Source organism: Panthera tigris, chromosome B1 (assembly GCF_018350195.1).
Source record: "Panthera tigris isolate Pti1 chromosome B1, P.tigris_Pti1_mat1.1, whole genome shotgun sequence".
Classification (NCBI taxonomy): domain Eukaryota; kingdom Metazoa; phylum Chordata; class Mammalia; order Carnivora; family Felidae; genus Panthera; species Panthera tigris.
The window spans coordinates 35,468,650-35,493,097 of NC_056663.1; the positions used below are offsets into that span (position 1 = coordinate 35,468,650).

A 24,448-nucleotide genomic window follows, 5' to 3' on the forward strand; every position below is an offset into this window, starting at 1 on the left:
CACTAGCAAGAAATGTGACTTGGGAATACCAATTAACCTCTCTAGACCTAGTTTCTTTAGTTGTAAAACAAAGAGACTAGACTGGAAGATTCCCAAAGTCCTTGCAGTTCAACATCCTATTGTCTGTAGTTCTGCAAAATGCCTAAGCATTACTTTCTTCAGGCATCCACTGCAAATAGTTTGAATTACTTTAGCACAGTAGGGAGAAGGAAGTCCCAATTCCCAGACATATACAATCTATTCACAGCACTACCATTTAGATCCCAAGATCCTGTGAATATTGTACACGGATTCAGGTTCCTCTGGAATAAAGTGGGTTTGAGCAGGTAGGGAAAAAGGAAGACTGAGCAGGGTTTGAAAAGAGAACGAGCCCAGTGACTGATATATACCCAGTGCCCAGACCCCCAACTCAATGTTAGTCCTTCCAGCCTATTATCAGCGCAGAAAAGGAATACTTCTATTACCTGAAGAAATCAGAGTAGCTCCCAAAACTAAGGGTGGAAGAAAAAAAATCTCTTTTCCTTTTGCCCAGTGATTCTGTGGGACAATCTCCAGCAGGGCACAGAAAAGTGGCCTACTCAGAAAGGCAGGGAAATTGCATCCATGTTCCTAAGGAGGAGATGAATCAACACTAAGTCTGAGCTCATACCACTCCTACAACCCAACCTACCTAAAAGCTTCTGGGACCCCTAAATAATCCACCCCATCCCACACAGATGATGATAATGATGACTGTGATGATGACAAACCTCTACCATGTCCCAGGCACAATCACAACATGCTTCACGGCAGGGAGAACAGGCTCACAGAGGTTAGGAAACCTGCTGGAGAGTGACGGAGCCAGGATTTGAACAGATTCATCTAGCTCAAAAGTCCAGAATTTTCCTACCACCTCATACCATCTTTAGCAGAGTGCTGTCTTCTCTGAACTTAATGGGAACACAACAGCGTGGCCTCTCTTGCGTTGCTACCTTATTCTTCGTGTCTGGGTGTTCTCTCTCCCCATCAAGAGTCTACAGGAGCCAGGCCTCATCCCCTCTTTGCACTTGGCAGTGGCTACTCCAAGAGCTGAGCACAGACCAGGCCCTGTGTACTGGCTAACCAGAGAGGTGAGGATGCATCTGAGAGTCATAGAACCTGCAGTTCTTATTCTTCTTGCCTAAATGACAAAGCCAATAATTCCGGTTGGTGCCCTTTAGTCATACTTAGGGACCAATGGAAGAAGGAGTACCACTAGTCTATCTCCTAGGTATCACATGATATATGGAAATTCACCTCTGAGCCTCCAACAAGAAATGGAATATTAGTTTTTAATTCCACCCTATAAAAGTCACAATTCTGGACATTCTTTCTCTTGCTTCATCATCAAGATCCTCTCAGTTTCTCTGGCTCTTGTTTAAGACTTAAGGATTAATCACAGATGTTTTGGATAAAAGATCTATTCTGACCTTAGCACTTACCCCTTCCCAAGGTCATAGGGCAAGTTAGAGGCAGAGCTAGGACAGAGACCAGGGTAGCCAGGCCAGTCTCCAGTACGTACTACCACCACCACTTCCCAGCAGCCTACCCACGTGGCCTGGGGTTTCCAGGGAAAAATGACTCTAAAGACAAATCCAAACCCAGGGTAAGTCCAGGAAGAAAAGTCGGGTGCAAAGTTGCTCCTGCCCCTATGTTCCTTATGCCCCAGGTGAGCACTGTGCCCTCATCAAAGCATGCGTCCTATTGGACACCCAGGCCCTGGCAGACACTAGAGCCTCAAAACCGAAGCCACAGCCCCGAGCTGGGAAATTTTTCTTTTACTTTAACTGAACTTCAGAATCATATCCTGAAACTGCTTGGATGGCTATTTTGTCCCATTGCCCTAACCCACCAAGAGAGGGCAGCCTGAGCCATAGCTCCCAACTTGGTCGGTAGGACCAAAAATAGATTAAAAAAAAAAAAAAAAAAAACCGTGCCCATGGCTAAAGCCAGCTCAGGGTTTATCAGAGTGGCTCCAGTGCCATTCTCCAGCTCCTGCTACTAGTCGGCCGGAAAATCCGCGGCATTTTTTTTTTCTCCAGCTGGTAGGTGATCTGGCCAGGGTAGGAACACAGTTCCCAGAAAGCAAAGTCCGGAGGCCAGTGTCCCATCGGAGCTGCCCCAAGAACTGCCCACCAGATTTGCCCATCTACTCCCTCTGCTTTTTCTGTCCTCCTATCTGCGGGTTTCAGGAAGCCTCTCGGCTTTTTAGTGCGGCTGTCTACGTGCCGAACACCGTTCTCTATCTAGCTCCCACATCCCGCGATCTCCAGTCGAAAGGAGTGCAGCTGCGAACCCCCTCCCCTCACCACAAAGTATCCCCCATCGGGGCACCCCAGCCAGGTGTCGCCTCCATCCTGCGTCCGGGCCCATGTGCTGATCCTCCCGGGCGCCTCCCTGCTCTAACCCGAGGCTTCGGAATCCGGAGACGGGCTCTCGGTCCTCGGCGCCGCCAGGCCCCCACTCCCACCCCCACCCCCACCCGGTGACCCCAAGCGCTGGAGGCGCGCCGCTTGTCGGCGCGATGCCGCACTGTTGGGCACTGCGCGGTCCCGCCGGTACGCACGCTCTCCGCCCTCACCTGAAGCTCAGGCTGACGCCACCGGGGCCCCGCGCAACCTCACAAGCCTGGCCCTCCGGCGGCCCGCAGCGGCAACGGCAGCGGCAGCGGCAGCGGCAGCTCGGTCGGTGCGTCCGCGCGGGTAGCCCGCGTGCCCTCGCCCCCCTGCCTGCGTCCGTCCCCGCCACGACGCGCATGCCCCGCTATATAGCCTGCGCGTCAGCGACAGGGCCCACCCCCGTCCCTGGGCCCCGCCCCACCCTCGCCCCACCCTGCTCTCCCCAGGGCCTGCCACGTGGGGCCCCGGCCCACGATAGGGCGACGTGCGCGAGCTGTCAGCCCGCCGCCCGCTCCACTCGGCCCAGCGCCGGCACCTCGCCGGCCCAGGCGGAGATCTAGCTTTCCGGGATCCTAGCCGGACCAGCTTCATCTTGTAACCGTTCTGCGAATTCCATTCTTCATTCACTTAAGCCCACAGACTGACTCCTCCTTCCTCTGGAAACTCCCATTTAGACCTTTCCCTCTCCACGTGGGAACCTCTTACAACCTGGCCTCCATCCCTTAGCAGTAAGACTGCTACTCACCTAATATGTATGTCTATATTTTAACACTTTTGATTAATGTAAAAAGCTTCTCAACCTCCAACTCAATTCTGAAATGTGCCCTAAAAGGGGACGCCCCATAGACGATGTTTCTTCTCCATATTTCAACCAGCCAAAAGAACAAAAATTAAAATAATTTCCTGTTCAAGTTCCAAGTAAACCATACTATACTCACTTTCCAATTAAATGTCGCACAACCCCTCCCCCCCCCCCCCCCCCAAATAATCAGGCTCTTTAAGGGAACCACATTTCTGAATCCCAGTCAGGGAGAAATGTTAATTTGGGGGTGAGGCGTGTCCTAGGAATCTCCTCCGTTGTGGGATAGTCCTATTGAGATGGATATCAAGCCTCGGAAATGGAAATTTCTTGAGAAAATAAGCCACCCATTAAACGCCCATTGTTCTATTCTGGTGGACATCACGATTATTTCCTCTACAGCTAAGCCAGCTGCCACCTGGGTCTAGGGGACCCACAGGAAAGGTCTTCTAGCAGAACTGTAGCCAATTGGTATCCAGGTACCAGTTGTAGCTCAATGTCTGGTGCCTAGCTGGCACTTAGTGTCTCTGTGAATTTGCACAGGGAAGGGGCCCCGTATCCCATGCTGCAAATTCTGGAGAGAAGAACCCTCAGGCTGGCAGTGCAGACAGTCCCTGGAGCATGTAGCAGGGAGAATCCAGAGTTCAGTGGCAGCTTGTTCCTAAGGACTGGGTAGAGAGGGGAAAAAGAAAGCCTTGAAACAAAGCCAGAGGAGGCCAGATTGTTTATGCCACTCGTGAAGAGACTAGCCCGGCCCTGGTTGTTCTAAAATTGAATTATTCTCATCCTGCAATTACAGTCAGTGCTCCAGTTGGGTAAGGGGTGGGGTGATAGTCCTCTCATTTTCCAAGTGATTTCAAAGTAATGGTATCTCTTGCAGAATTTCCCTCAGAGCCCCTTCATCTTTGTAATAACCCTTTATACTTGTCCTTCTTGGTTAAACTCAGAGTATTTTTCAGACATTATGTCATCCATTGGGACTTAATCCCATCTCCAATGGGCTGTCAGAAATGGTCCAGTCTATACCATTCCTTCCTTTTCTTAAAGTACTGGAAAGGGAATGAGCAGCTGAGCCAGAGATTAAATCAAACAAGAATGCTTCTAACACATACAGCTCTGAAAAGTTTTTAAGGCTATAAATGCATATTACACAGGGGTGTTAATCTTTTCTTAAACCTGAGGTCCAAAAATAATCCCATGGCTTTTCCAGGCAAGGTGTCAGCACTACACACAGGGAAACAAGGCAAGAAGCCTCCTGTCAGACAGGAGGAGGCAGGACAAGACACCCCACCACAGGGCCTACGACAGCATTTCACTTGTTTGCAACCAGACTGAAGGGTAGAGTTGCCAAAGTCCACCAAAACTGATAAGCTATCAGTAATCCATTAGGGGAATACAATTAATTATTAACATAGCTTAAAATCAAAAGGTTTTAACTCTTCACATCCAGCCCCACACAAAATTCTTCAGGTGAACCGTAAGTCTCTCCTTGTTGCTGAGTAGTACTCAATTTTTTATGCCTGGTGCCATGCTTGGGCCCACAATTCTATATTTCTCTCTGCATAATATGCCTTTTTCCTCTCATAAGCCACATTTCCACTCATTAAAATTCTAACTTTTCAAGCTACTTCCCTTCAGAAAGCTTCTTGATTCTTCTGTGGCACATTTTACCTATCCTTTCAAACTCTTTTGACTGTAACCCACATTAAAAAATATTTTACATGGCAACTCCAGTATAAATAACATTATAGCAAACAAATGTTTTCCAGAATTTCCCTAATACAATAATACCTTGGTTTGTGAGCATAATTCGCTCACAAATTCCGGAAACATGCTTGTAATCCAAAGCACTTGTATATCAAAATGAATTTCCCCACAAGAAATAATGGAAACTCAGATGATTTGTTCCACAACCCAAAAATATTCACGTAAAAATGATTCAATAATATAATACAAAATAATAAAGAAAATACAAAATATAAAGAAAAATAAACAAATTAACCCACACTTACCTTGAAAACCTTTGCGGCTGATGTGAGGGTTATTGTGTAGGACAACTTTCTCTATCACTAACTGAATCACTGCTCTCTATTGGCTCAATGGAATCTTCTTTTCAAGCAACTTTAACAAGGCACTTATCCAATGACACTTGCTTTTGCCTCCTTTTGAGGATTTCGTGGAAATGTGACATTGCGTTGTCGTTAAACAGTTTCATCACTCACACTGCTACAGACTTATTCAGGTGGTGTTTTTCTACAAAATTTTGCAGTTTCCCACATTTTACACACCTCCCTAATATCATTTGAAGTGAGTGATTCGTCCACCTTTTCCCCCTCCTCCTCTGAAGAAGAAATGCAGATGTAGACTTCTTACAAAATCTTGCAATTTTGGCCACTCACAAACTTCCTTCGTACTTCTCAGTGATTTCCTACTTCCACCATAATCATCTCCTTCCTCTTACTGCCTTTCTTTTCAACATTTTTCTGCACGGGGGCCATCGTATACCCTTGCACGGATGTTGACTACAGTACAGTATTAATAAACTCTTGTCATATCCTATATTTAATATAACTGGCAATAAGGCAGCAGAGGAAAGGGTCTATATCTGCAGGCAGCCTGACCTAGAATGAAGTCAAGCATTCTTAAGCTTACTCTTGTATGGAAAAGCAAAGGACTGTCCATAGGTGCTCTGAAGTGACAAAGATAGACTAGTGCCAGTTGTGGGCACCTTCCAATGTTCTGAAAACTCACTGATTTCTGCCAAACACTGCGGCCTGAGACAGCAGCAGAGTATGGAAGACAATCACCCACAATTCCGCAGCAAGAGACAGAGAAGAACCATTTGCTCAGTTTTGATCATGTGACATTTGGCATCACATACTGCTCATATTGCAAGACATTACTTTTTATCAAGTTTAAATTTATTAGAAATGTTTGCTCATCTTGCAGAACACTCACAGAATTACCTGCAATCTAAGGTTTCACTGTACATGCAATGTACTGATATTTTATATTTTACTTCAATTTCAAGTTTATTTAGAGAGAGAGAGAGCGAGAGTGTGTGTGCACATGTGTGTGTGCAAGCAGAGGAGGGGCAGAGAGAGAGGGAGAGAGAGAGAATCCCAAGCAGACTCCACACTGTCAGCGAAGAGCCAGACTCAGGGCTTGAACCCATGAACCCTGAGACCATGACCTGAGCTGAAATCAAGAGTTAGACATTTAACCAACTGAGCAGGTGCCCCTGCTTCATTTTTTTTTTTAAAGTGATAACAAGCCCACTAAATTGATTTCAGGACCCAATATTGGGTTATGATGCATAGAATTAAAATATTTTATATGGTTCAGGCCTGGCTGGCTCAGTCTGTAGAACATGCAACTTCTTAATCTCAGGGTTGTGAGTTTAAGCCTCACATTGGGTATGGAGCCTATTTTAAAAAAACAAAAAAACCCACCACATTTTATGGTTTATGGTACTTGCATTTCCCCCTCATTTCAGTTTTGTTTCTAACTTAATTTGACCTTAAACTGTCTGGATTATCAAAGATTTCTGCATCTCCTAACATAACATCTTGCATGTAAGAAATTCTCAGCATTTGATGGATGAATGAATAGGCCAGCTCACTAAAAGTTTGAAGCTGGATGATATTTAAGGGAACTAAGCACAAAACCCTGACATTTTCTTGACTATTTCCCTTTTGACAAGGTACCACAGCCAGCAGCCAAAAGATATGCAGATTACCCATAGCTGAAGCCAATGAAACAGCCTTGGGGAAGAAGCCAGAGAAATAAAACCCCAGCTATGAGTGTGTATAAAATGGGATGGGGACTCAGAAAACAAAAATTCGCTCTGTGGTTTCTGTTGACAAGGTAGGCAACTTGATCAGCAGGGTGGGCCAAAGATCCCCTTTCTACTCCTCAGCTCTCAGAACAGTTGAAAGAGACTGGAGAGAGAAACCAATGACCAGGTAAGACAGTTTCAAGGGGAAAAATGAGTTTTCCATGTTAATTAAAAAAAAAAAAAAATTTTTTTTTAATGTTTATTTACTTTTGAGGGAAGGAGAGAGAGAGGAGGGGGGAAAGAGACAGAGAGGGAGAGAACGAGTGGCGGTGGGGCAGAGGCAGATGGAGACACAGAAACCAAAGCAGGTTGCAGGCTCTGAGCTGTCAGCACAGAGTCCCACGCGGGGCTTCAACTCACAGGGCTCCAACTCACGGGGCGTGAGATCGTGACCTGAGCTGAAGCTGGACATTCAACCGACTGAGCCACTCAGGCGTTCCAAGTTTTTCATGTTTTTGAATGTTTTAATGAATTTAAGAGGATCAGAGGAAATGTAAGTTTCTGGTTTACCCAAAATCATGTCAGAGCACCAGCACTCCACACTCTGTCAGCCAAAAGAGCTAGAATCCTTTCAGCCTCAGTCATTTCTGTTCTCATCTAATGCTTTCAGCAGACAAAAAAAAAAAAAGCCAAATGGTAAAAATAACACTTGATTAAGTAACAACTATAGGAATTTTCCCATTTCGTCTAAGATAACTTAGTTTGTTGGCATGCAATTGTTCATAGTATTCCCTTATAATCCTTTTTATTTCTGTCAGGTCAGTAATCCCCTATCCTTCATTCCTGATTTTAGTAATTTGAGTCTTTTCTTTCTTTGCCAAACTAGCTAGAGGTTTGCCCGCTTTTTAAATATTTTCAAAATTGATTTTGTTGATTTTCTCTCGTTTTTCTATTCTTTCATTAATTTCTGCTCTGATCTTTATTAGAAAATATCATTGTTTTTGCCCTGTCCCTTTCATGAATGTTTAGCTGGGAAAAGAATTCTAAGTTGATGCTGCATTTTTATTATTCCTTTTGTGTTAAGCATCTATTGTTGAATGAGGACAGTCTGCTGCTAGTTTGATGAACTTCATAAGCAATGTCTTTCACCTCTTAACTGTTGCTAAGATTCTGTCTTTAGGGTTCTATAGTTTCACTACGGTACATCTAGAAGTGAATGTGCTTTTCTTTATCCTCAGTTTCTCCAAGTAGAGGATTGATATTTGTCTTGAATTCTGGAAAATCCTACCTTTTCATATTGTGTCACTCATTCTCCAAGCTGCAAGAGCTCCTATCAGACAAACATCAACTTTCTCATTTTCTTTTTTTCCTCCTCCGGTCACTTTTCTTGCATAGTTCCCATTTATACCTCTTTGGGCTGCAATTCAATTGACTTTGCACTTGTTTCTGCAGGGCTCAGCGTCTCTCACCAGTCTGAGCCAATCTTCGTGGTAATTTTTCAGCTTGTGATCCTTCCACGTGCTCCTAATATAAATTCAGCCTGCACATACCTACATGTGGCCCAAGCTTTGAGATCTCTCACGAATGCCTTTTTACCCTGGAGTTCCTTGCTGCTGATGGTTGGCAGGGACCCTTGACTCCCCTTCTAGATTCCAGCTCTCTTCATCCAAGAGATTTCAGTCCTGCGATCCTGTACCTCATACGGTGTGAGACCGTATCTTCTATCCTTAACTGGAACAAGAATCCTGGGGGCTCCTGCTCCTGCATTTTTGTCTGTATCCCTGGGAGCTGTGTTGGAATCAGCTATTACCATTCTGGCTTCCCTTTCTTTCTTGTACCTTGATATTTTCTTTCCTTTTTCCTTTCCCATTCCCCATTCCATTTCCCCCCAAATTCAGCTACCTAACTGAAGGAAAAAATCTTTTTTTCTATTTTGGCCAACATTTGTCAGTATGGTCAGTTCAGTCTGCCATGTTGCCAGAGGTCTCCCTAGTTCACTCACATAAAAAAAAATATTTTATTTTTTAGAGCAATTTAAGGTTCACACAAACTGAGTGGAAAGTAGAGATTTCCCATGTACACACAGCTTCCCCCACTACCAATATCCCCTACCAGAATGACCCATGTGTCACAACTGATGAACCTACATTGACACATCATAATCACCCAAAGTCCATAATTTATATCAGGGTTGATGCTTAATGTTTCACATTCTACAGGTTTGGATGAATATATAATGACATCTATCCATCATTACAATATCATACAGAAATGTCCTTGCCCTAAAAACCTTCTGAGCTCTGCCTGTTCATCCCTCTCTCTCCCCAACCCTGATCTTTTCACTGTCTCCATGGTTTTTCCCTTCACCAGAATATTTGGAATCACACAGTATATACCTTTTCACATTGGCTTTTCAGTTAGTAATAAACATTTAGGTTTCTTCCATGTCTTTTTGTGGCATGATTTTTTTTTCTGCTGATTAATATTCCATTATCTGGATGTACCACATTTTATTTATCCTTTCACCCACTGAAGGACATCTTGGTTGCTTCCAAGTTTTGGCAGTTAACAGACAGAGCTGCTATAAACATCTGCATGCAGGTTTTTGTGTGGACATAAGTTTTCAACACATTTGAGCAAATAGCAAATACCAAGGAGTGTGACTGACTGCCAGAGAATATGGTAAGAGTAGGTTTAGTTTTTGAGGAGTCTGGCTAAAGGGTTATCAATTTTGTCTTTTCAGAGAAAGATCCTGAATTCATTGATTTTTTTTTTTTTTTTTTTTTTTAGTTTCTATTTCATTTATTTTTGCTCTAATCTTTATTATTTCCTTCCTTCTACTGGTTTTCGGTTTTGTTTTCTAGTCCTTTAGGTGTGAAGTTCGGTCGTTAATTTGAATTTTTGTTTCTTGAGGTTGGCCTATATTGCTATAATCTTCTCTCTTAGAACACCTTTTCTGCATCCCAAAGATTTTGTGTTGCTGTGTTTTCATTTGTCTCTCCGTGCATTTTTTAATTTTCTCATTGATTTCTTCTTTGACCAATTCATTGTTTAGTAGCATGTTATTTACCTCCATGTATTTGTGTCTTTTCCAGATTTTTTTCTTGTGGTTGATTGCTAATTTCAGACCATGGTCAGAAAAGATGCACGGCAGGACTTCATCTTCTCGAATTTGTTAAGATTTGTTTTGTGGCCTACCATGTAATCTGTTCTGGATAATGTTCCATGTGCACTTGAAAAGAATGTGTTATTCTGCTGGAATGTTCTGAATATAGCTGTTAGGTCCACCTGGTCCAATGTGTCATTCAAAGCCACCGTTCCCTTCTTGATTTTCTGTTTGGGTGATCTATCCATTGATCAAAGTGGGGTATTAAAGTCCCCTGCTACCATTATATTAGTATCAATTACTTTCTTTATGTTAGTTATTAGTTACTTTATGTATTTGGGTGCTCCCACCTTGGGTGTATATTTACAATTTTTATATCTTCATGATGGATTGTTCCCTTTATGATCATATAGTGTCCATTTATTTTTTAGTTTTTTTAACATTTATTTTTGATAGAAAGAGACAGAATGAGCAGGGGAGGGGCAGAGAAAGAGGGAGACACAGAATCCGAAGCAGGCTCCAGGCTGTGAGCTGTCAGCACAGAGCCTCACGTGGGGCTTGAACCCACGAACCCTGAGATCATAACCTGAGCTGAAGTTAGTTGCTCAACCGACTGAGCCACCCAGGCGCCCCATATCGTGTCCATTTTTGCTTAAAAAATTTTTTTAACTGGAACAAAGCACACATAACCTTTGCTACTTTAACCATTTTATTATTTTAAGTAATCTCTACCCCCAATGTGGAGCTCGAACTCACAAGATCAAGAGCATGCTCCACCAACTGAGTCAACCAGGCAGCCCCTTGACTTTTATTAGTCTTTCTTTTAAAGTCTATTTTGTTTGATGACAAGTAGTGTTATGCCAGCTTTCTTTTCACTTCCATTTGCATGATAAATGCTTCTCCATCTCTTCACTTTCAGCCTGCAGGTGTCTTTAGGTCTGAAGTTAAGTCTCTTCTAGGCAGCATATACATGGATCTTGCTTTTTTATACATTCAGTCAGCGTTACCTCTTTTGGAGTGTATGTAAAAAAACTGCCAAACTGTCTTCCTAAGTGGTTGTACCATTTTGCATTCCTACCAGCAATGAACAGAAGTTCCATATCCTTGTCAGCATTTGATTTTGTCAGTGTTCTGGATTTTGGCCATTCTACTGGGTGTGTATCTTGTTTTAATTTGTAATTCTGTACTGACATGTGATGCTCAGCATCTTTTCATATACTTATTTGCCAAGTGTATATCTTTTTTTTTTTTAAGTTTTTAATGTTTATTTTTGAGAGAGAGACAAAGTGTGAGTGGGGGAGGGGCAGAGAGGGAGACACAGAATCGGAAGAAGGCTCCAGACTCTGAGTTGTCAGCACAGAGCCTGACGACGGGCTCGAACCCATGAACTGTGAGATCATGACCCGAGCCGAAGTCAGATTCTAAACCAACTGGGCCACCTAGGCGCCCCTACCAAGTATATATCTTTAATGAGAAGTCTGATCATGTCTTTTGCCCAATTTTTAATCTGGCTGTTTGTTTTCTTCCTATTAAGAGTTCTTTGTATATTTTGGATAAGTCTTTTACCAATATTTTTGGCAAATACTTTCTCCTAGTCTATGGGTCATTTTCTCATTCTCTTGATTTTCCTCATTTTTTAAAGAAACAAAATAAATCCAGACAGGAAAACTAAGAAACTCAGATAAAGCTAGGTATGGAGCCACAAAGTGAAAGTAGGGTCTTCTCCAATAATCTCAAATCACTGAGAAATTTCAGGCACAAATTTTGTTTTCAATGTAGAAAGACATTTAAAAAACTTCTTCCTTTTTCACATCATTCAACAAAATGTTGCCCAATGAAAAGGGCCCTATAACATTGTACAGAAATTAGGTTCTGTCTAGGGGTGGCTAGATGGTTCAGTCCGTAGAGCATGTGACTCTTGATCTGGGGTCATGAGTTCAAGTCCCATGTTGGGCAAAGAGCCTACTTTTTAAAAAATTGGTTCTCTTGAGAATAAGTTCAAGAAGCACTGCACCATTTCAGAATGGAGTTTCTAAATAAACTGAAAGAGATGTAGTAGTGAAGCAAGCAACCAGGGTGCTTTGGGAAGGTATTTTTAAGGGGGTACAGACACACTGTAAAGTATATGGAAAGAAGGGCAAGCATTAGAATAAGGGGAGAGAAGAGGCCAGTCTTGGAGCTTTCACATAGGCTAATAGAAACTGTCTGATGGGAAAACAGATTTGAAAAACAACACATACACACACACCCCTCAATTGTCCCAGAAGTAAGACTATTAGTCTTATTTTCCAAGAAATCTTACTACCAGATCACAGTGAAATTACCTAATATTACTGAAGCTGCACCTTGCTTGCTGAGTAATAAATCAGTAATTCTAACAAATGCTATACAGCTCTACAAAGGAAAAGAACTATATCAATATATCAACAGCACTATTTCAAACACAACTACATGTTTATACAAATTTGTTTTTATTTATTTCCCACCCCACAGCCCAATCATTGCACATTAAGACTGAAAAAAATGGCAAGAGAACAGGAATAAAAAGTGAAGAAATTTTGTATTATATTCAAGCATTTGTCTTTTCTGATTATATAAGAGAAAATGAGTATTAGGAAATCCAACTTCAAAAGAGAAATTCAAAATGCTTCCACAGAGAATCAGAAAGCTGATCTGTTGAGACGGAGACCAGTGGTCCAATTTGTTTGATTCAGTGGGTTTTAAATTCCAGGCTTTAGCCTTGCCCTATGTCCCACACTCTAAATGAAACTAGGAGTGCACTAGCAACACTCATTCAAAGTTCCTCAACCTCTGTGGGGCACTGCAACAAACTGAAAACTTGCTTGCTTTTATTCTTCTAAGGAATAGAACTTTAAGCTAAAGTTTCTCTTCTCAGACACTATTATATAAAATGGGAGTTTCTGCTTTGTCCCCTCCCTGCCATCACACCAAAAAATAAATAAATAAATACAAATTTGAAATGGGTAAATAAAATTGGCGTTTAAAACCAGTTAAAGCAAGTTAAAACTGAATTAACCCTGAAGGGGTCAGAGGATTTTAAAACAGGGAAAAATAAACACAAAAAAACCCCACAGGCATATTGACAATTTTCTAAGCTGAAATGTCTGGACTCTGGCAGGAGTGTCATGTTTTCCAAAGCTGACTTTTGGAAATCTTAAGCTGGATTCAGAAAAATTCCTAACAATATGAGCCAACAGCCAGGAATAGGTTATTGAGCAAGGGAAATGAGTGATTCCATTTACAAACACATCAACGAAAAGAAGGCCACACATCCAGGAAAAAGGTTTAAGAAAGACTCACTCCATCACGAATCTTCCTAGCTGTTGAATTTCACCGTGTTCTGATTCTTAATTTAAAAGCTGAAACTTTATTAAAGATCAATAACAAAGAGCCAATGTGTGTCAGGGGGGTGGGCGGGGGAGGTGGTGTAGGAAGAAATCAACATGGTACACTGTAAAGCAACTAAAATATACAGAAAAAAACTTCATCTGGCCTTTCTCAGGAGGCCAAGGAATGGCTAAATGCCCCTTTCAAAGCTTCAAAGCCAACTCAAGGCACAGGTGTCATAAACTCAATTCCCAGACAAGATTAGGTCAGTAGGACTTGACTACGCCACCAGCTGGTTTTACTATGTGCCTTTCACACTTACCAGCAATCACAATATCTAGAAAAACTTTGCCTCACAGGTGTTTTTACTACCTTTCTCAGTTGCCCAAATAAAGTAACTCTCTACTTCAAGAAACTCGGAATGACTTCATTCATTATCACCTCTGGCACAGAAATAGGAAGTGCTTAGTAAGCATAACTTACAAGGTGTAACTGCTGTTTCTGCAGGTTTCCACAGCTCATGTTGGCTATGGGGGCTTTTAGAGGTTCCCTTGTATTCACCCCCTCCATATATACAGGACCTGTACTGCCACCACTTGCTCTACAAAGGCAACAAGGAAATTTCCAGCTGATATTTAGAAATGGAACTTACTTCTTGGTGATATCAGGTATAAAAGAGAAAAAAAAAGAAAAAAGAAATCTTATTCTACCAGGTTGGTAAAAAAAAAAACAACAAAAAACAAAAAAACCACAACAACCCACCACCAACACAAAAACCCCCTGGGTCCCTCTTGATCCTGCCTGAGTTGCAGCTGAGCTCAGAAGTCTAATCTCCCTAAGCACCCATATCCTGGCTGCCCAGTCACAGGAAGAACAGGTTTTCGCACAGCTGGATGGCTGGTTCATGATGCAAGATCTGTCCTGACAGAAAAGCTAGCTTGTGGGCATACTTGCAGGGAGCTGGGACTCTGATGGTGCCAGGCCAGTTCCAGTACATGTGGCACAGCTTGAAAGTCAACCTGTAGGCCAAGAAGAAAATAGGATCCAAATCACTCTCCACCTTTAATTTTGGGACATGATTAGGTACTAATGGGTGTATGACACACAGCATGCTTTCCAGAAAACTGGGGAACTAAGAAATACATGATGCAACTTTTGGGAATCATTACTTTTAAGTGGAATTATTTAATTTCATTTCTATTTGTAAGTAAGAGGACATGGATAAATTCCCTCACTTTAGGTACCCTCATTTTTAGACTGAAACAAGGAAAACAACAGAACTTTTTTTTTTTTTTTTTTTTTTTTTTTTTGCCTCAAGAATAGGCTGAAGAATGCGTTAAGTACCCCAGCAAAGTACTGAAATAATCTGAGCCCAATGACATTGGGTCTCAAAACTGGCTGTGTGTTGTAATTATCCAGAGTAGTTTCTTTTCTTAAAAGAATTATTTTTTAAAAAAATGTTTGGAGCACTTGGGTGGCTCAGTTGGTTGAGCTTCTGACTTCGATTCATGGGTTTGAGCCCCGTGTCAGGCTCTGCTCTGACAGTGCAAGCCTGCTTGGGATGCTCTCTCTCTCCTCTCTCTGCCTCTCCCCAACTCATACTTTCTCTTTCTCAAAAATAAATAAATAAGGGGCCCCTGGATGGCTCAGTCAGTGGAGCATCTGACTTCAGCTCAGGCCATGATCTACAACTCGTGGGTTTGAGCTCCACATTGGGCTCTGTGCTGACAGCTCAGGGTCTACAGCCTGCTTTGGATTCTGTGTCTCCCTCTCTCTCTCTTCCTCCCCCCGCCCCTACACTCTGTCTCTCTCTCTCTCTTAAAAATAAATAAACATTAGAAAATTGAAAAATTGTTTTAAGTAAAATAAAATTTTAAAAATGTTTATCTATTTTGAGAGAGAGAGAAAGAGTGTGTGCAAGCACATGCAAGTGAGCAGAGGAGGGCCAAAGAGAGAGAATCCCAAGCAGCCTCCCTGCTGTCAGCACAGAGCGGATATGGGGCTTGATTTCATGAACTATGAGATCATGACCTAAGCAGAAATCAAAATTCAGACTCTTAACCAGCTGAGCCACCCAAGCACCCCCAGAGCAGTTCTTTTTTTTGTTTTTTTAATTTTTTTTAATGTTTATTTATTTTTGAGACCGAGAGAGACAGAGCATGAACGGGGGAGGGTCAGAGAGAGGGAGACACAGAATCTGAAACAGGCTCCAGGCTCTGAGCTGTCAGCACAGAGCCTGACGCGGGGCTCGAACTCACAGACCGCGAGATCATGACCTGAGCCAAAGTTGGCCGCTTAACCGACTGAGCCACCCAGGCGCCCCCAGAGCAGTTCTTAAAATACGAATGCCTAAGAATGCTTGGGGTAAAGCCTGGGCATCAGCTTTACCAATGTTTTGTTTTAAGTTCTTCAAGTAATTTTAAAGTGCACAGGAATTACCAATCACTCTTCAAAAAAAATACCATTATGAAAGACATGAAAAAAATTAAAGGGTAAATATTCCAGTCAGGTGGCAGTGACCCCATCTTAGCTAGTTGGCCATGATTAATTATGAGAAAGAGTAAGTTATTGGTCAGCTCACCTCTGCATGTGATCAGGACTCAGGTTTGCAGTGTTGAGAACACAGACATAATGGGTAGGAATGCCACAACCCTGCCGTACGTGATGGGCAAGAAGGTAGAAGTCCACCCTAGGAAGGAAAAAATACAAAGGAATGATACGGTCAGATTTGGCCAAAGAGAGCTGAAAAAGATCTTGGTGATCATTTTGCCTCCTTCACCTAAGGCTCAGAGAGGTCAAATGACTGGATCAAGGATACACACAGACCAAACCATATTACAGCTCAGGAATCTGGACTCAACAGTATATGGTATTAGAGGGGTACCTGATTGGCTCAGTTAATAGTGTGTGACTCTTCATCTCAGAGTTGTAAGTTTGAGTCCCACGTTGAGTGTAAAATTACTTAAAATTGTTAAAAAAAAAAAAAAAAGGGGGAATGGTAGCAGAAACTACCAAATCTGTGTGCAGGAAGTTAAAAGTATACATAATCTTAGGAAAAGAATGTGAGTTCAATATTTTATACTTAAGAGGTAAAAGATTTATTGTTGGTTTGTTCTTCAGTTGTTTTGAAAATATTTTATGACCATAAAATCTCTGGGGATTCCATTCCATATCTCTCTAGTCAACCTCCCCATTCCAATACCCAAGGAACAAATAACCCCTCCAACCTATTCTTGCTGAAATATAATGTTTTCCCCACTTACCACTCACAGCTTGTTATGGTATGATCTACCACAGTCCCAGGGGAGGGAGTCACAAAGTGCTCGGTAGCAGCCAGGTACAAATTGGTACTGATTTTCTTCTGAACTACAAATACTACCATCTTGGGCTGATAATTCTCAAAAGCTTCAAAACACTTCTGTAGCTGAGGAATCTCATAGTTGGCAACTGTCTTTAGTTGGCCATCAGACACTCCGTCACGGTATACCACAATCTTCTCTGGGAGACAGTGGTTCACCTGAAACGACACCCTCCTGAAGTGAACTATGGAGTCTGGGGTTGATGACCGCAGGCAGTATGAAGCTCACTCAGCACACAGCTTGGCAATCTGGCAGTAGGTCCCTCTGACAGCTGGGCCCAAAGCTACCATGTCAGAAGGGAAGGGAGGAAAAGCTTCTAGTCATTTCTAGACTTCCTCAGGGTAGTAAAACAGACCTGGTACAGCAAAAGTGTTATAAACTATGAAAGTAAAATAAGCCAGTGATGAGTCACATACATAAGGCCCATACTCAAAAAATATGAACAAAGTTGAAAGAAATGGTAGGAAAATTATGGGATGAATCAACCTTCCTTTGACTTGTATTTCACATGAATTACCATTTAGGCAAAGAACAAGGTAAGTGTTAGAGAAATTCTAACATAGGACTGCACAACCCACAGATCCATCTTCTTCACATTTTTATGTACAAGCAACATCTAAAGTTGCTAACAAGTGAAAGGATCCCTTACAAAATATTATCCTACAATCAGGTATAATGTGAAACATTTTTACTAAATAATTAAAATTAGCATACAGTTATGGTAAATTATCCATGGATCCAAATCAAATTTGGATGCTGGATATTCAATCAGTTTGAAGAATAATGCTTTTCCCATTTAGAGAATATTATTATGTTCTAGCTGTGTTTGATTTCAATAGTTCAAGAGAATAAGCTGTTCTTTTTTTTTTTCGGGAGAGAGAGAGAGAGAGGGAGAGAGAGAGAGAGAGAAAGAGAGAGAGAATGCTCATGTACACAGGCAGGGGAAGTGCAGAGGGAGAGGGGGAGAGAGAATCTTAAGTAGGCTCCACACCCAGCCCTGAGCCTGACACATGATTCTATTTCACAACCATGAAATCATGATCTGAGCTGAAATCAAGAGTCAGATGGTTAACCAACTGAACCACCTAGGTGCCCCTAAGCTGTTCTAACTTTAAACTAGAAGTTCCCTGAAAAGTGCTTTAGTTTAGTCCACAGTCCGTAAGTGGTAGTTTGATTCTAATCAAGTCGTATAGGTTATTCACAATTCCCCTCAGAAACCTAAATTATTACTGAATTAAATATATATACACTATACATTCTTTATACATTTATTCTTTTTAAGTTTCAATTCAAAGAATCCTATTTTTTTTAAATGTTCTATTTATTTTTGAGAGACAGAGAGAGAGGAAGAAAGAGCGTTGAGTGGGAGAGGGGCAAAGAAAGAGGGGGACAAAGGATCCAAAGTAGACTCTGTGTTGACAGCAGAAAGCCTGACGTAGGGCTCAAACTCACAAACCATGAGATCATGACCAAGCCAAAGTTGGATGCTTAACCTACTGAAACACCCAGGCGCCCCAAGCATCCTTTTTTTTAAAAAAAATGGTTACTTGGGGCACCTGGGTGGCTCGGTTGTTAAGTGTCCAACTTTGGTTCAGGTCATGATCTCACAGCTAGTAGGTTCCAGCCCCGTGTCAGGCTCTGTGCTGACAGCTTCAGATTTTGTGTCTCCATCTCCCTCTGGCCCTCCCCTGCTCACACTCTGTCTCTCTCAAAAATAAATAAACATTAAACAAAAATTTTTTAAATGTTTATTTTTGAGAGAGAGAAAAAGTGGGGAAGAGTCAGAAAAAGGGAGAAAGAGTATCCCAAAAATCTGCGCTTACAGCGCAGAGCTGGACACAGGGCTTGATCTCACAACCATAAGATCATGACCTGAACTGAAATCAAGAGTCAGACACTTAATTGACTGAGCCACCCAGGTGCCCCCAAAGAACCCTTTTTAAAAAAATGTTTATTTTAGTACGTATTTTGAGAGAAAGAAAGAGAGAGAGAAAGAGCGTGCACATGCAAGTGGCAAAGGGGCAGAGAGAAGGAGAGAGAGAATTCCAAGCAGGCTCTAGGCTGTCAGCACGGAGCCCAATGCAGGGCTCGATCCCATGAACCGTGAGATCATGACCTGAGCTGAAATCAAGAGTCAGAACCTCAAACGACTTGAGCCAACTAGACGCCCCTCAAAGAATCCTTTTTAAAAATAATCCCCTAGAATCTTGCTGAAGTTAAAGCTCAGAATTTCAAATATTTTTATAAATGTGCCTTTTTTTGAGACACCTCAAGTATTACATTTACAAATGTGTAATTCACCTCACAGTCCCAAACTGTAATTATTGCTCTTGTTTGTATGACTTTTCTGTTTTTGTGTTGTCTTTGGCTGTCCAGAATCTATTCTATCATTTTTGGTAAGAACGTTTAGTTTCCTTCTCCCCTCAACAGGATAAGTCTGCTGGGACTATTAATTGAGGTGCCTTCCCCTAATCCAGGATATCTCAACACTCATGATCTATGGAGCTAGATTATTCTGTTTTGGGGGGCTGACAATGTTTAGAAGTATTCCTGGCCTCTACCCACTAGATGCCAGTAGCAATCGCCCCCCACTAAAAATGCCTCTAGACATTGCCCACTGGGAGGACATAACTGCCACCAGCTGAGGACCACTGCACTAATCAAAGGACATAAAGATGACCCAAGTTATGCCAGCATAATGCACCTCCTTGCTTTGAATCTTGAGCAGATAATGAAAATCACTTGGAGTATGGTCCCTCTGTGGTGGTGTCTCTTTAGGTCCCTGCTTCTGGAACTCCAGGAGCTACCCTGACTCCTGTCCATTTCCCAGTTTGATGTTAAGCCTTCTCACCAATCATCTGAGACTCTCCATGATTTTACCAATTAATTCTCACTTTGCTAAAGGTAACACATTTCTATGACTTCTCAAAGATCCCTTACTGATACACTATGTTAAAAGGTAGACACCAGGGGTACTTAGATCAGGAAGAAACCGTCATTTCAGAGAAGGAAACAGAGTGGCAGTCCAATGGATCTGGGGTCAGGAGACCTGGGACTGAGTATGATTCTGCTGTTCCTTGGCTATGATCTCAGAACACTGTTTCCTCAGTTGAAAAATGGAGATAAACCACCACCTTGCCTTCTTGTCAGAGTTGTTAAGGGGGATAAAGTAAAAAATATACACAGTTGACTCTTGAACAACATGAGTTTAAACTGTGTGGGTCCACTTATATGTGAATTTTTTCAATATAGTACATTACTGTAAATGCATTTTCTCTTCTGTATGATTTTCTTAATATTTTTTTCTCTTATTTTATTGTAAGAATGCAGCATATAATGCCTTTAGCATACAAAATATGTGTTTCATCTACTGTTTATGTTATTGGTAAGGCTTCTGGTCAACAGCAGGCTATTAGTAGTTACGTTTTTGAGAAGTCAAAAGGTATACAGTTTTTTGACTGCATGGGGGGTAATAAGTACTCCTAGCCCTTGCATTGTTCAACAGCCAACTGCATATATTTTTAAAAGTTGTTCAGAATGCACTAGATTAAGGAAATACAGATATTCCAAAGCATCGAGAAGTAACATAACAAGATAAATGGAGTGAAAAATAGAATCAAATTCATCTGAAGTATTCACTGACATCACCTCTTTCTTTAAAATTTGCTAAGCAATCACTCAGTGTGAGATACTATACTTGGCCCTATAATATAAGCTGCCAGTAGAAGTGAAAGATGATTCCTGTTATCAAGGAGCTTAAAAATCTAGTAATAGTCAACAATGGTAACTCTTCTAGGTCATCTAATCCATACTCTTTTATTTCATAAATGGTTAAGATTAGGGTCTAGACAAGGGTCAGGATATAAGACAAATCACAATATTGAAACATAAATGTTAAATGTGTATTATTAAACCACTTCAGTACAAGAGTAAATAAATTAATAATAAATTAATGAGTACCTTGAAAGCAGGACTGTGCCTGTTTGACTTGTATTGCTAGCACTGAGTACGATGGCAAGGATCAAGTAGAAAATAAATATCTGCTGAAAGTTTGAGATGTTCTTTTAGGCATGGCTCCATTCGTTCATAAAATAAACACTTAATGCCACTACATACAAGCAATTGTGTTAGTCTCACAAAATTAAAAAATTACTTTGATACAATCCAAATGTTCATGGAACTCAAATTAGAACTGGAGAGACAGACACATAAAGTAAATGTTTGCAATAAATTACAAATAACATAATAAAGATAACATTTGTTGTCTGCAGGGAAAAGTCAACATTATGCCTCAGGAAAAGGTGTAATGAAATAATCAGCAGATAATTCAGGCAGCAAAGAAGGGTAAAAGGTTTCCAGGCATAACACAAGCAAAGGCCTAGATTGTGGCTGGACAAGGGGTAAGAAAACAACTAGAGACCACTATATTATCAGTCATACATTTGAAAACTACTCTGGCGACCATCTACAAAACAGATCAAAGATGATTAAGAATGAGTATTAGGACCAGATCACTTCCAGTTGAGGATGTCAAATGAGAACACTGAAATCCTTCACTCTTATGGTAACACCACAAAAATCAAAATAATATAAAAATCACACTTACATATGGGACTATCAAAGACCAGTGGAAGCAAGAAAGCCTCGATGAACTTGAACAGAGAGGAGCCTTCAAAAAGGAGCAGTGAATTTCTGAAGCATCCATGAGACAAATGACAAGAGTGAATGTGGGTAGCAGGAAGAGGCGGCCTGAGGTTGCAGAAATTTTACCAAGAACAGACAAGACTGACAGGATTCTGGGGAGATGGCAGAGGAGGAAGAAAAGGACATTCTCTCCCCACCTAGATAACAAATGTACTAGCAGAATCTGTCTGATGTGAATAATTTTGGAACTCTGGAGTTTGTTGAAGGCTTGCAATTTCCCAGGGAAGATGTGGACAGTGAACTGCGGTTAATTTCCACTCTTGGTACAAAAGCTGTCCTATACCTATGCTCACCCACACTGCAGGGCCCTGTCCTACAAACACTGGGATCTGTTCTCTGAGTGCTGCTTCTGATCACAGAAGTGCAGACAAAGAGGCTGGCAGCCATTCTTGTTGCATCTAACTCTCCAGCTGAAGTGACTTGCAGGGTATTTAATGGGCAAGTGCCATCCTCCCCTGACCCTTCATTTTTCTCTTTATCCTTTTTTGGAAGTCAGACATTAAAGACTGGAACACTCAAAAACAACTGCATAAATGTCAAAAATCAGAAAGTGACAATGCATGCTCAGATAAAAGCTCAAAACACTGAAAGACCTTAAGTTCCAGCACAATCATAACCTACACCAGTCAAGAAATAAAAAGTAACAAACAGAGCAAAGGCCTGAAGAAGGGGGCCAATCTGATTTCCAAAGTTACCACATTATTAGATTCAAATGTCGTTTGCAACAAAAGTCATAGAGCAAAGAAAGAAACAGGGAAGTATGGACCAAAGGAAAACATTAAATCAATAGAAATGTCAGTGACGAAAACCTCATGGCAGTTACACTGACCAAAGACCTTAAAACAATGGTCTTAAAGGGGTGCCTAGGTGGCTCAGTCAATTAAGTGTCTGACTTTGGCTCAGGTCATGATCTCATGATTTGTGAGTTCGAGACCTGCATTGGGCTCTGTGCTGACAGCTCAAAGCCTGGAGCCTGCTTTGAATTCTGTGTCTCCCTCTCTCTCTGCTCCTCCCCTGCTCACACACTGTCTCTATCTCTCTCAAAAATAAACATTAAAATCGTAAAAACAAAACTAAAAAACTATGGTCTTAAAGATGCTCAAAGAACCAAAGGGGGTGTGGACAAAGTAAACAATGTTTGGAAAAAGTGAAGTATTAATAAAGAGAAAACCTAAAAAGTAAACAAAAATAACTACCAGAGCTGAAAAGTACCATAACTGCAACTTCACTGGATGGATTGAAATACAGATCTGAGCAGGTAGAAGAACGAACCAGCAAACTGAAGATTGTATAATGGAAATTATTGTTCACAAATAAAAAAGACTGAAGAAAAGAGAACAGTGCCTAAAGGACTTGGAGGACACAATCTAGCAGACCAATATTTGCATCTTGGGACTCCCATGAAGAAAAGAGAAAAGGGGTAGAGAGAATATCTGAAGAAATAATGGCTGAAAACTTCCTAAATCTGATCAAACACATGAATATAAACAGTCAAGCTCAATGAACTCCAAGTGATATGAATTCAAAGAGAACCACACTGATACACACAATTAAATTTTCAAAAGCAGAAGATAAAAGGAATCATGAAAACAAGATAGAAGAAAATCATTGCACGCAGAAAAGATTATCAGCAGACTGCCCATCAGAAACTCTAGAGACCAGAATGTAGTGGGTTGATATATTCAAAGTGCTAAAAGAGAAAAACTGCCACTCAAAACTTATACCAGCAAATTATTTCTTTGTCAAAAATAAGAAAGAAATTAAGACATTCCCAGATAAAAGCTCAGAGAGTTTCTTGCCAAGAGACATGCCATGCAAGAAATGGTCAAGGGAGTCCTGTAGGATGAAATAAAAGATGACTCGACAGTAATGTGTAGCCATAGAGAGAAATAAAGATTTCAATAAAGGTGACATATCATTGTATTATCGTAACAGTGGTTTGTACTACATTTAAAAATTTTCTACATGATTTATGACTCAAGTAAATTTAAAGAAAAAAAAAGCATTAGTCTAAGACCGAGTATTATTTAACTTTGGTTTATAACTCCAAATCTTGTCTTTTTTACAAAATTTAAAGACAAATGTATTTAAAAGGATTATCAGTCTATATACGAAGGCACAAAATATATAAAGGTATATAATTTTATGACATCAACATCTAAAGAGGTAGAGATAGACCTGTAAAGGAGCAATGTTTCTATATGTTACTGAAGTTAAACTACTATACATTCAAATCAGAGTGTTTTAACTTCAGGATATTAAATGTAATCCTCACAGTAACCTCATACAAAATAGCTATTGAACATACACAAAAGGAAATGAGAGTCCCCAACAAAATTAACCCAAGGAGGTCCACACCAAGACACGTAATAATTGAAATGGCAAAAAGCAGTGGTAAAGAGAATTTTATTTTATTAAAAGAAATTTTTTTAATGTTTTGTTTTTGAGAGAGACAGATAGAGGATGAGTGGGGAGGGGCAGAGAGAGAGGGAGACACAGAATCTGAAGCAGGCTCCAGGCTCCGAGCTGTCAGCACAGAGCCTGATGCAGGGCTCGAACCCACAAACTGTGAGATCATGACCTGAGCCGAAGTCGGACACTCAGCCAACCAAGCCACCCAGGTGTCCCTAAAGAGAGAATTTTAAAAGCAACAAGAAGGATGCCTGGGTGGCTCAATTGGTTGAGTGTCCAATTCTTGATTTCAGCTTAGGTCACGATCCCAGGGACGTGAGGTTAAGCCTCACGTCAGGCTCCACGCTGACAGTGGAGCCCAGTTAAGATTCTCTCACTCTCCCTCTGCTCCTTTTCCCCACTCATGTGCTCTCTAAAACAAAACAAGACAAGACAAGACAAGACAAGACAAGACAAGACAAGACAAGACAAGACAAGACAAGACAAGACAAGACAAAACAAAACAAAACAAAATAAAATAAAATA

The 24,448-nt window shown here is 41.2% G+C and overlaps 2 protein-coding genes across 8 annotated transcripts in view; both read right to left on the minus strand.

Moving 5' to 3' along the window:
* The window catches only part of SLC39A14 (solute carrier family 39 member 14), a 45,836-nt gene extending 43,094 nt beyond the window's left edge, over positions 1-2,742 (minus strand). For 2 of the 3 annotated variants that reach the window (XM_042983279.1, XM_042983281.1), the window contains exon 1: positions 2,600-2,742. The gene's annotated coding sequence lies outside the window, so the exon portion shown is untranslated. Of the gene's footprint in view, positions 1-464; positions 610-2,599 lie in introns of all 3 variants that reach the window. The other variant, XM_042983280.1, reaches the window with a different exon arrangement.
* Positions 2,743-12,554: 9,812 nt separating this feature from the next.
* PIWIL2 (piwi like RNA-mediated gene silencing 2) overlaps positions 12,555-24,448 on the minus strand; it is a 75,067-nt gene continuing 63,173 nt past the window's right edge. For all 5 annotated transcript variants that reach the window (XM_042983284.1, XM_042983286.1, XM_042983282.1 and 2 more), the window contains 3 exons: positions 16,712-16,965; positions 16,030-16,137; positions 12,555-14,467 (listed from right to left, as the gene is read on the minus strand). In XM_042983284.1, coding sequence (XP_042839218.1) covers positions 14,311-14,467; positions 16,030-16,137; positions 16,712-16,965 — 519 coding nt within the window. In that variant the 3' untranslated portion in view covers positions 12,555-14,310. The remainder of the gene's footprint in view (positions 14,468-16,029; positions 16,138-16,711; positions 16,966-24,448) is intronic.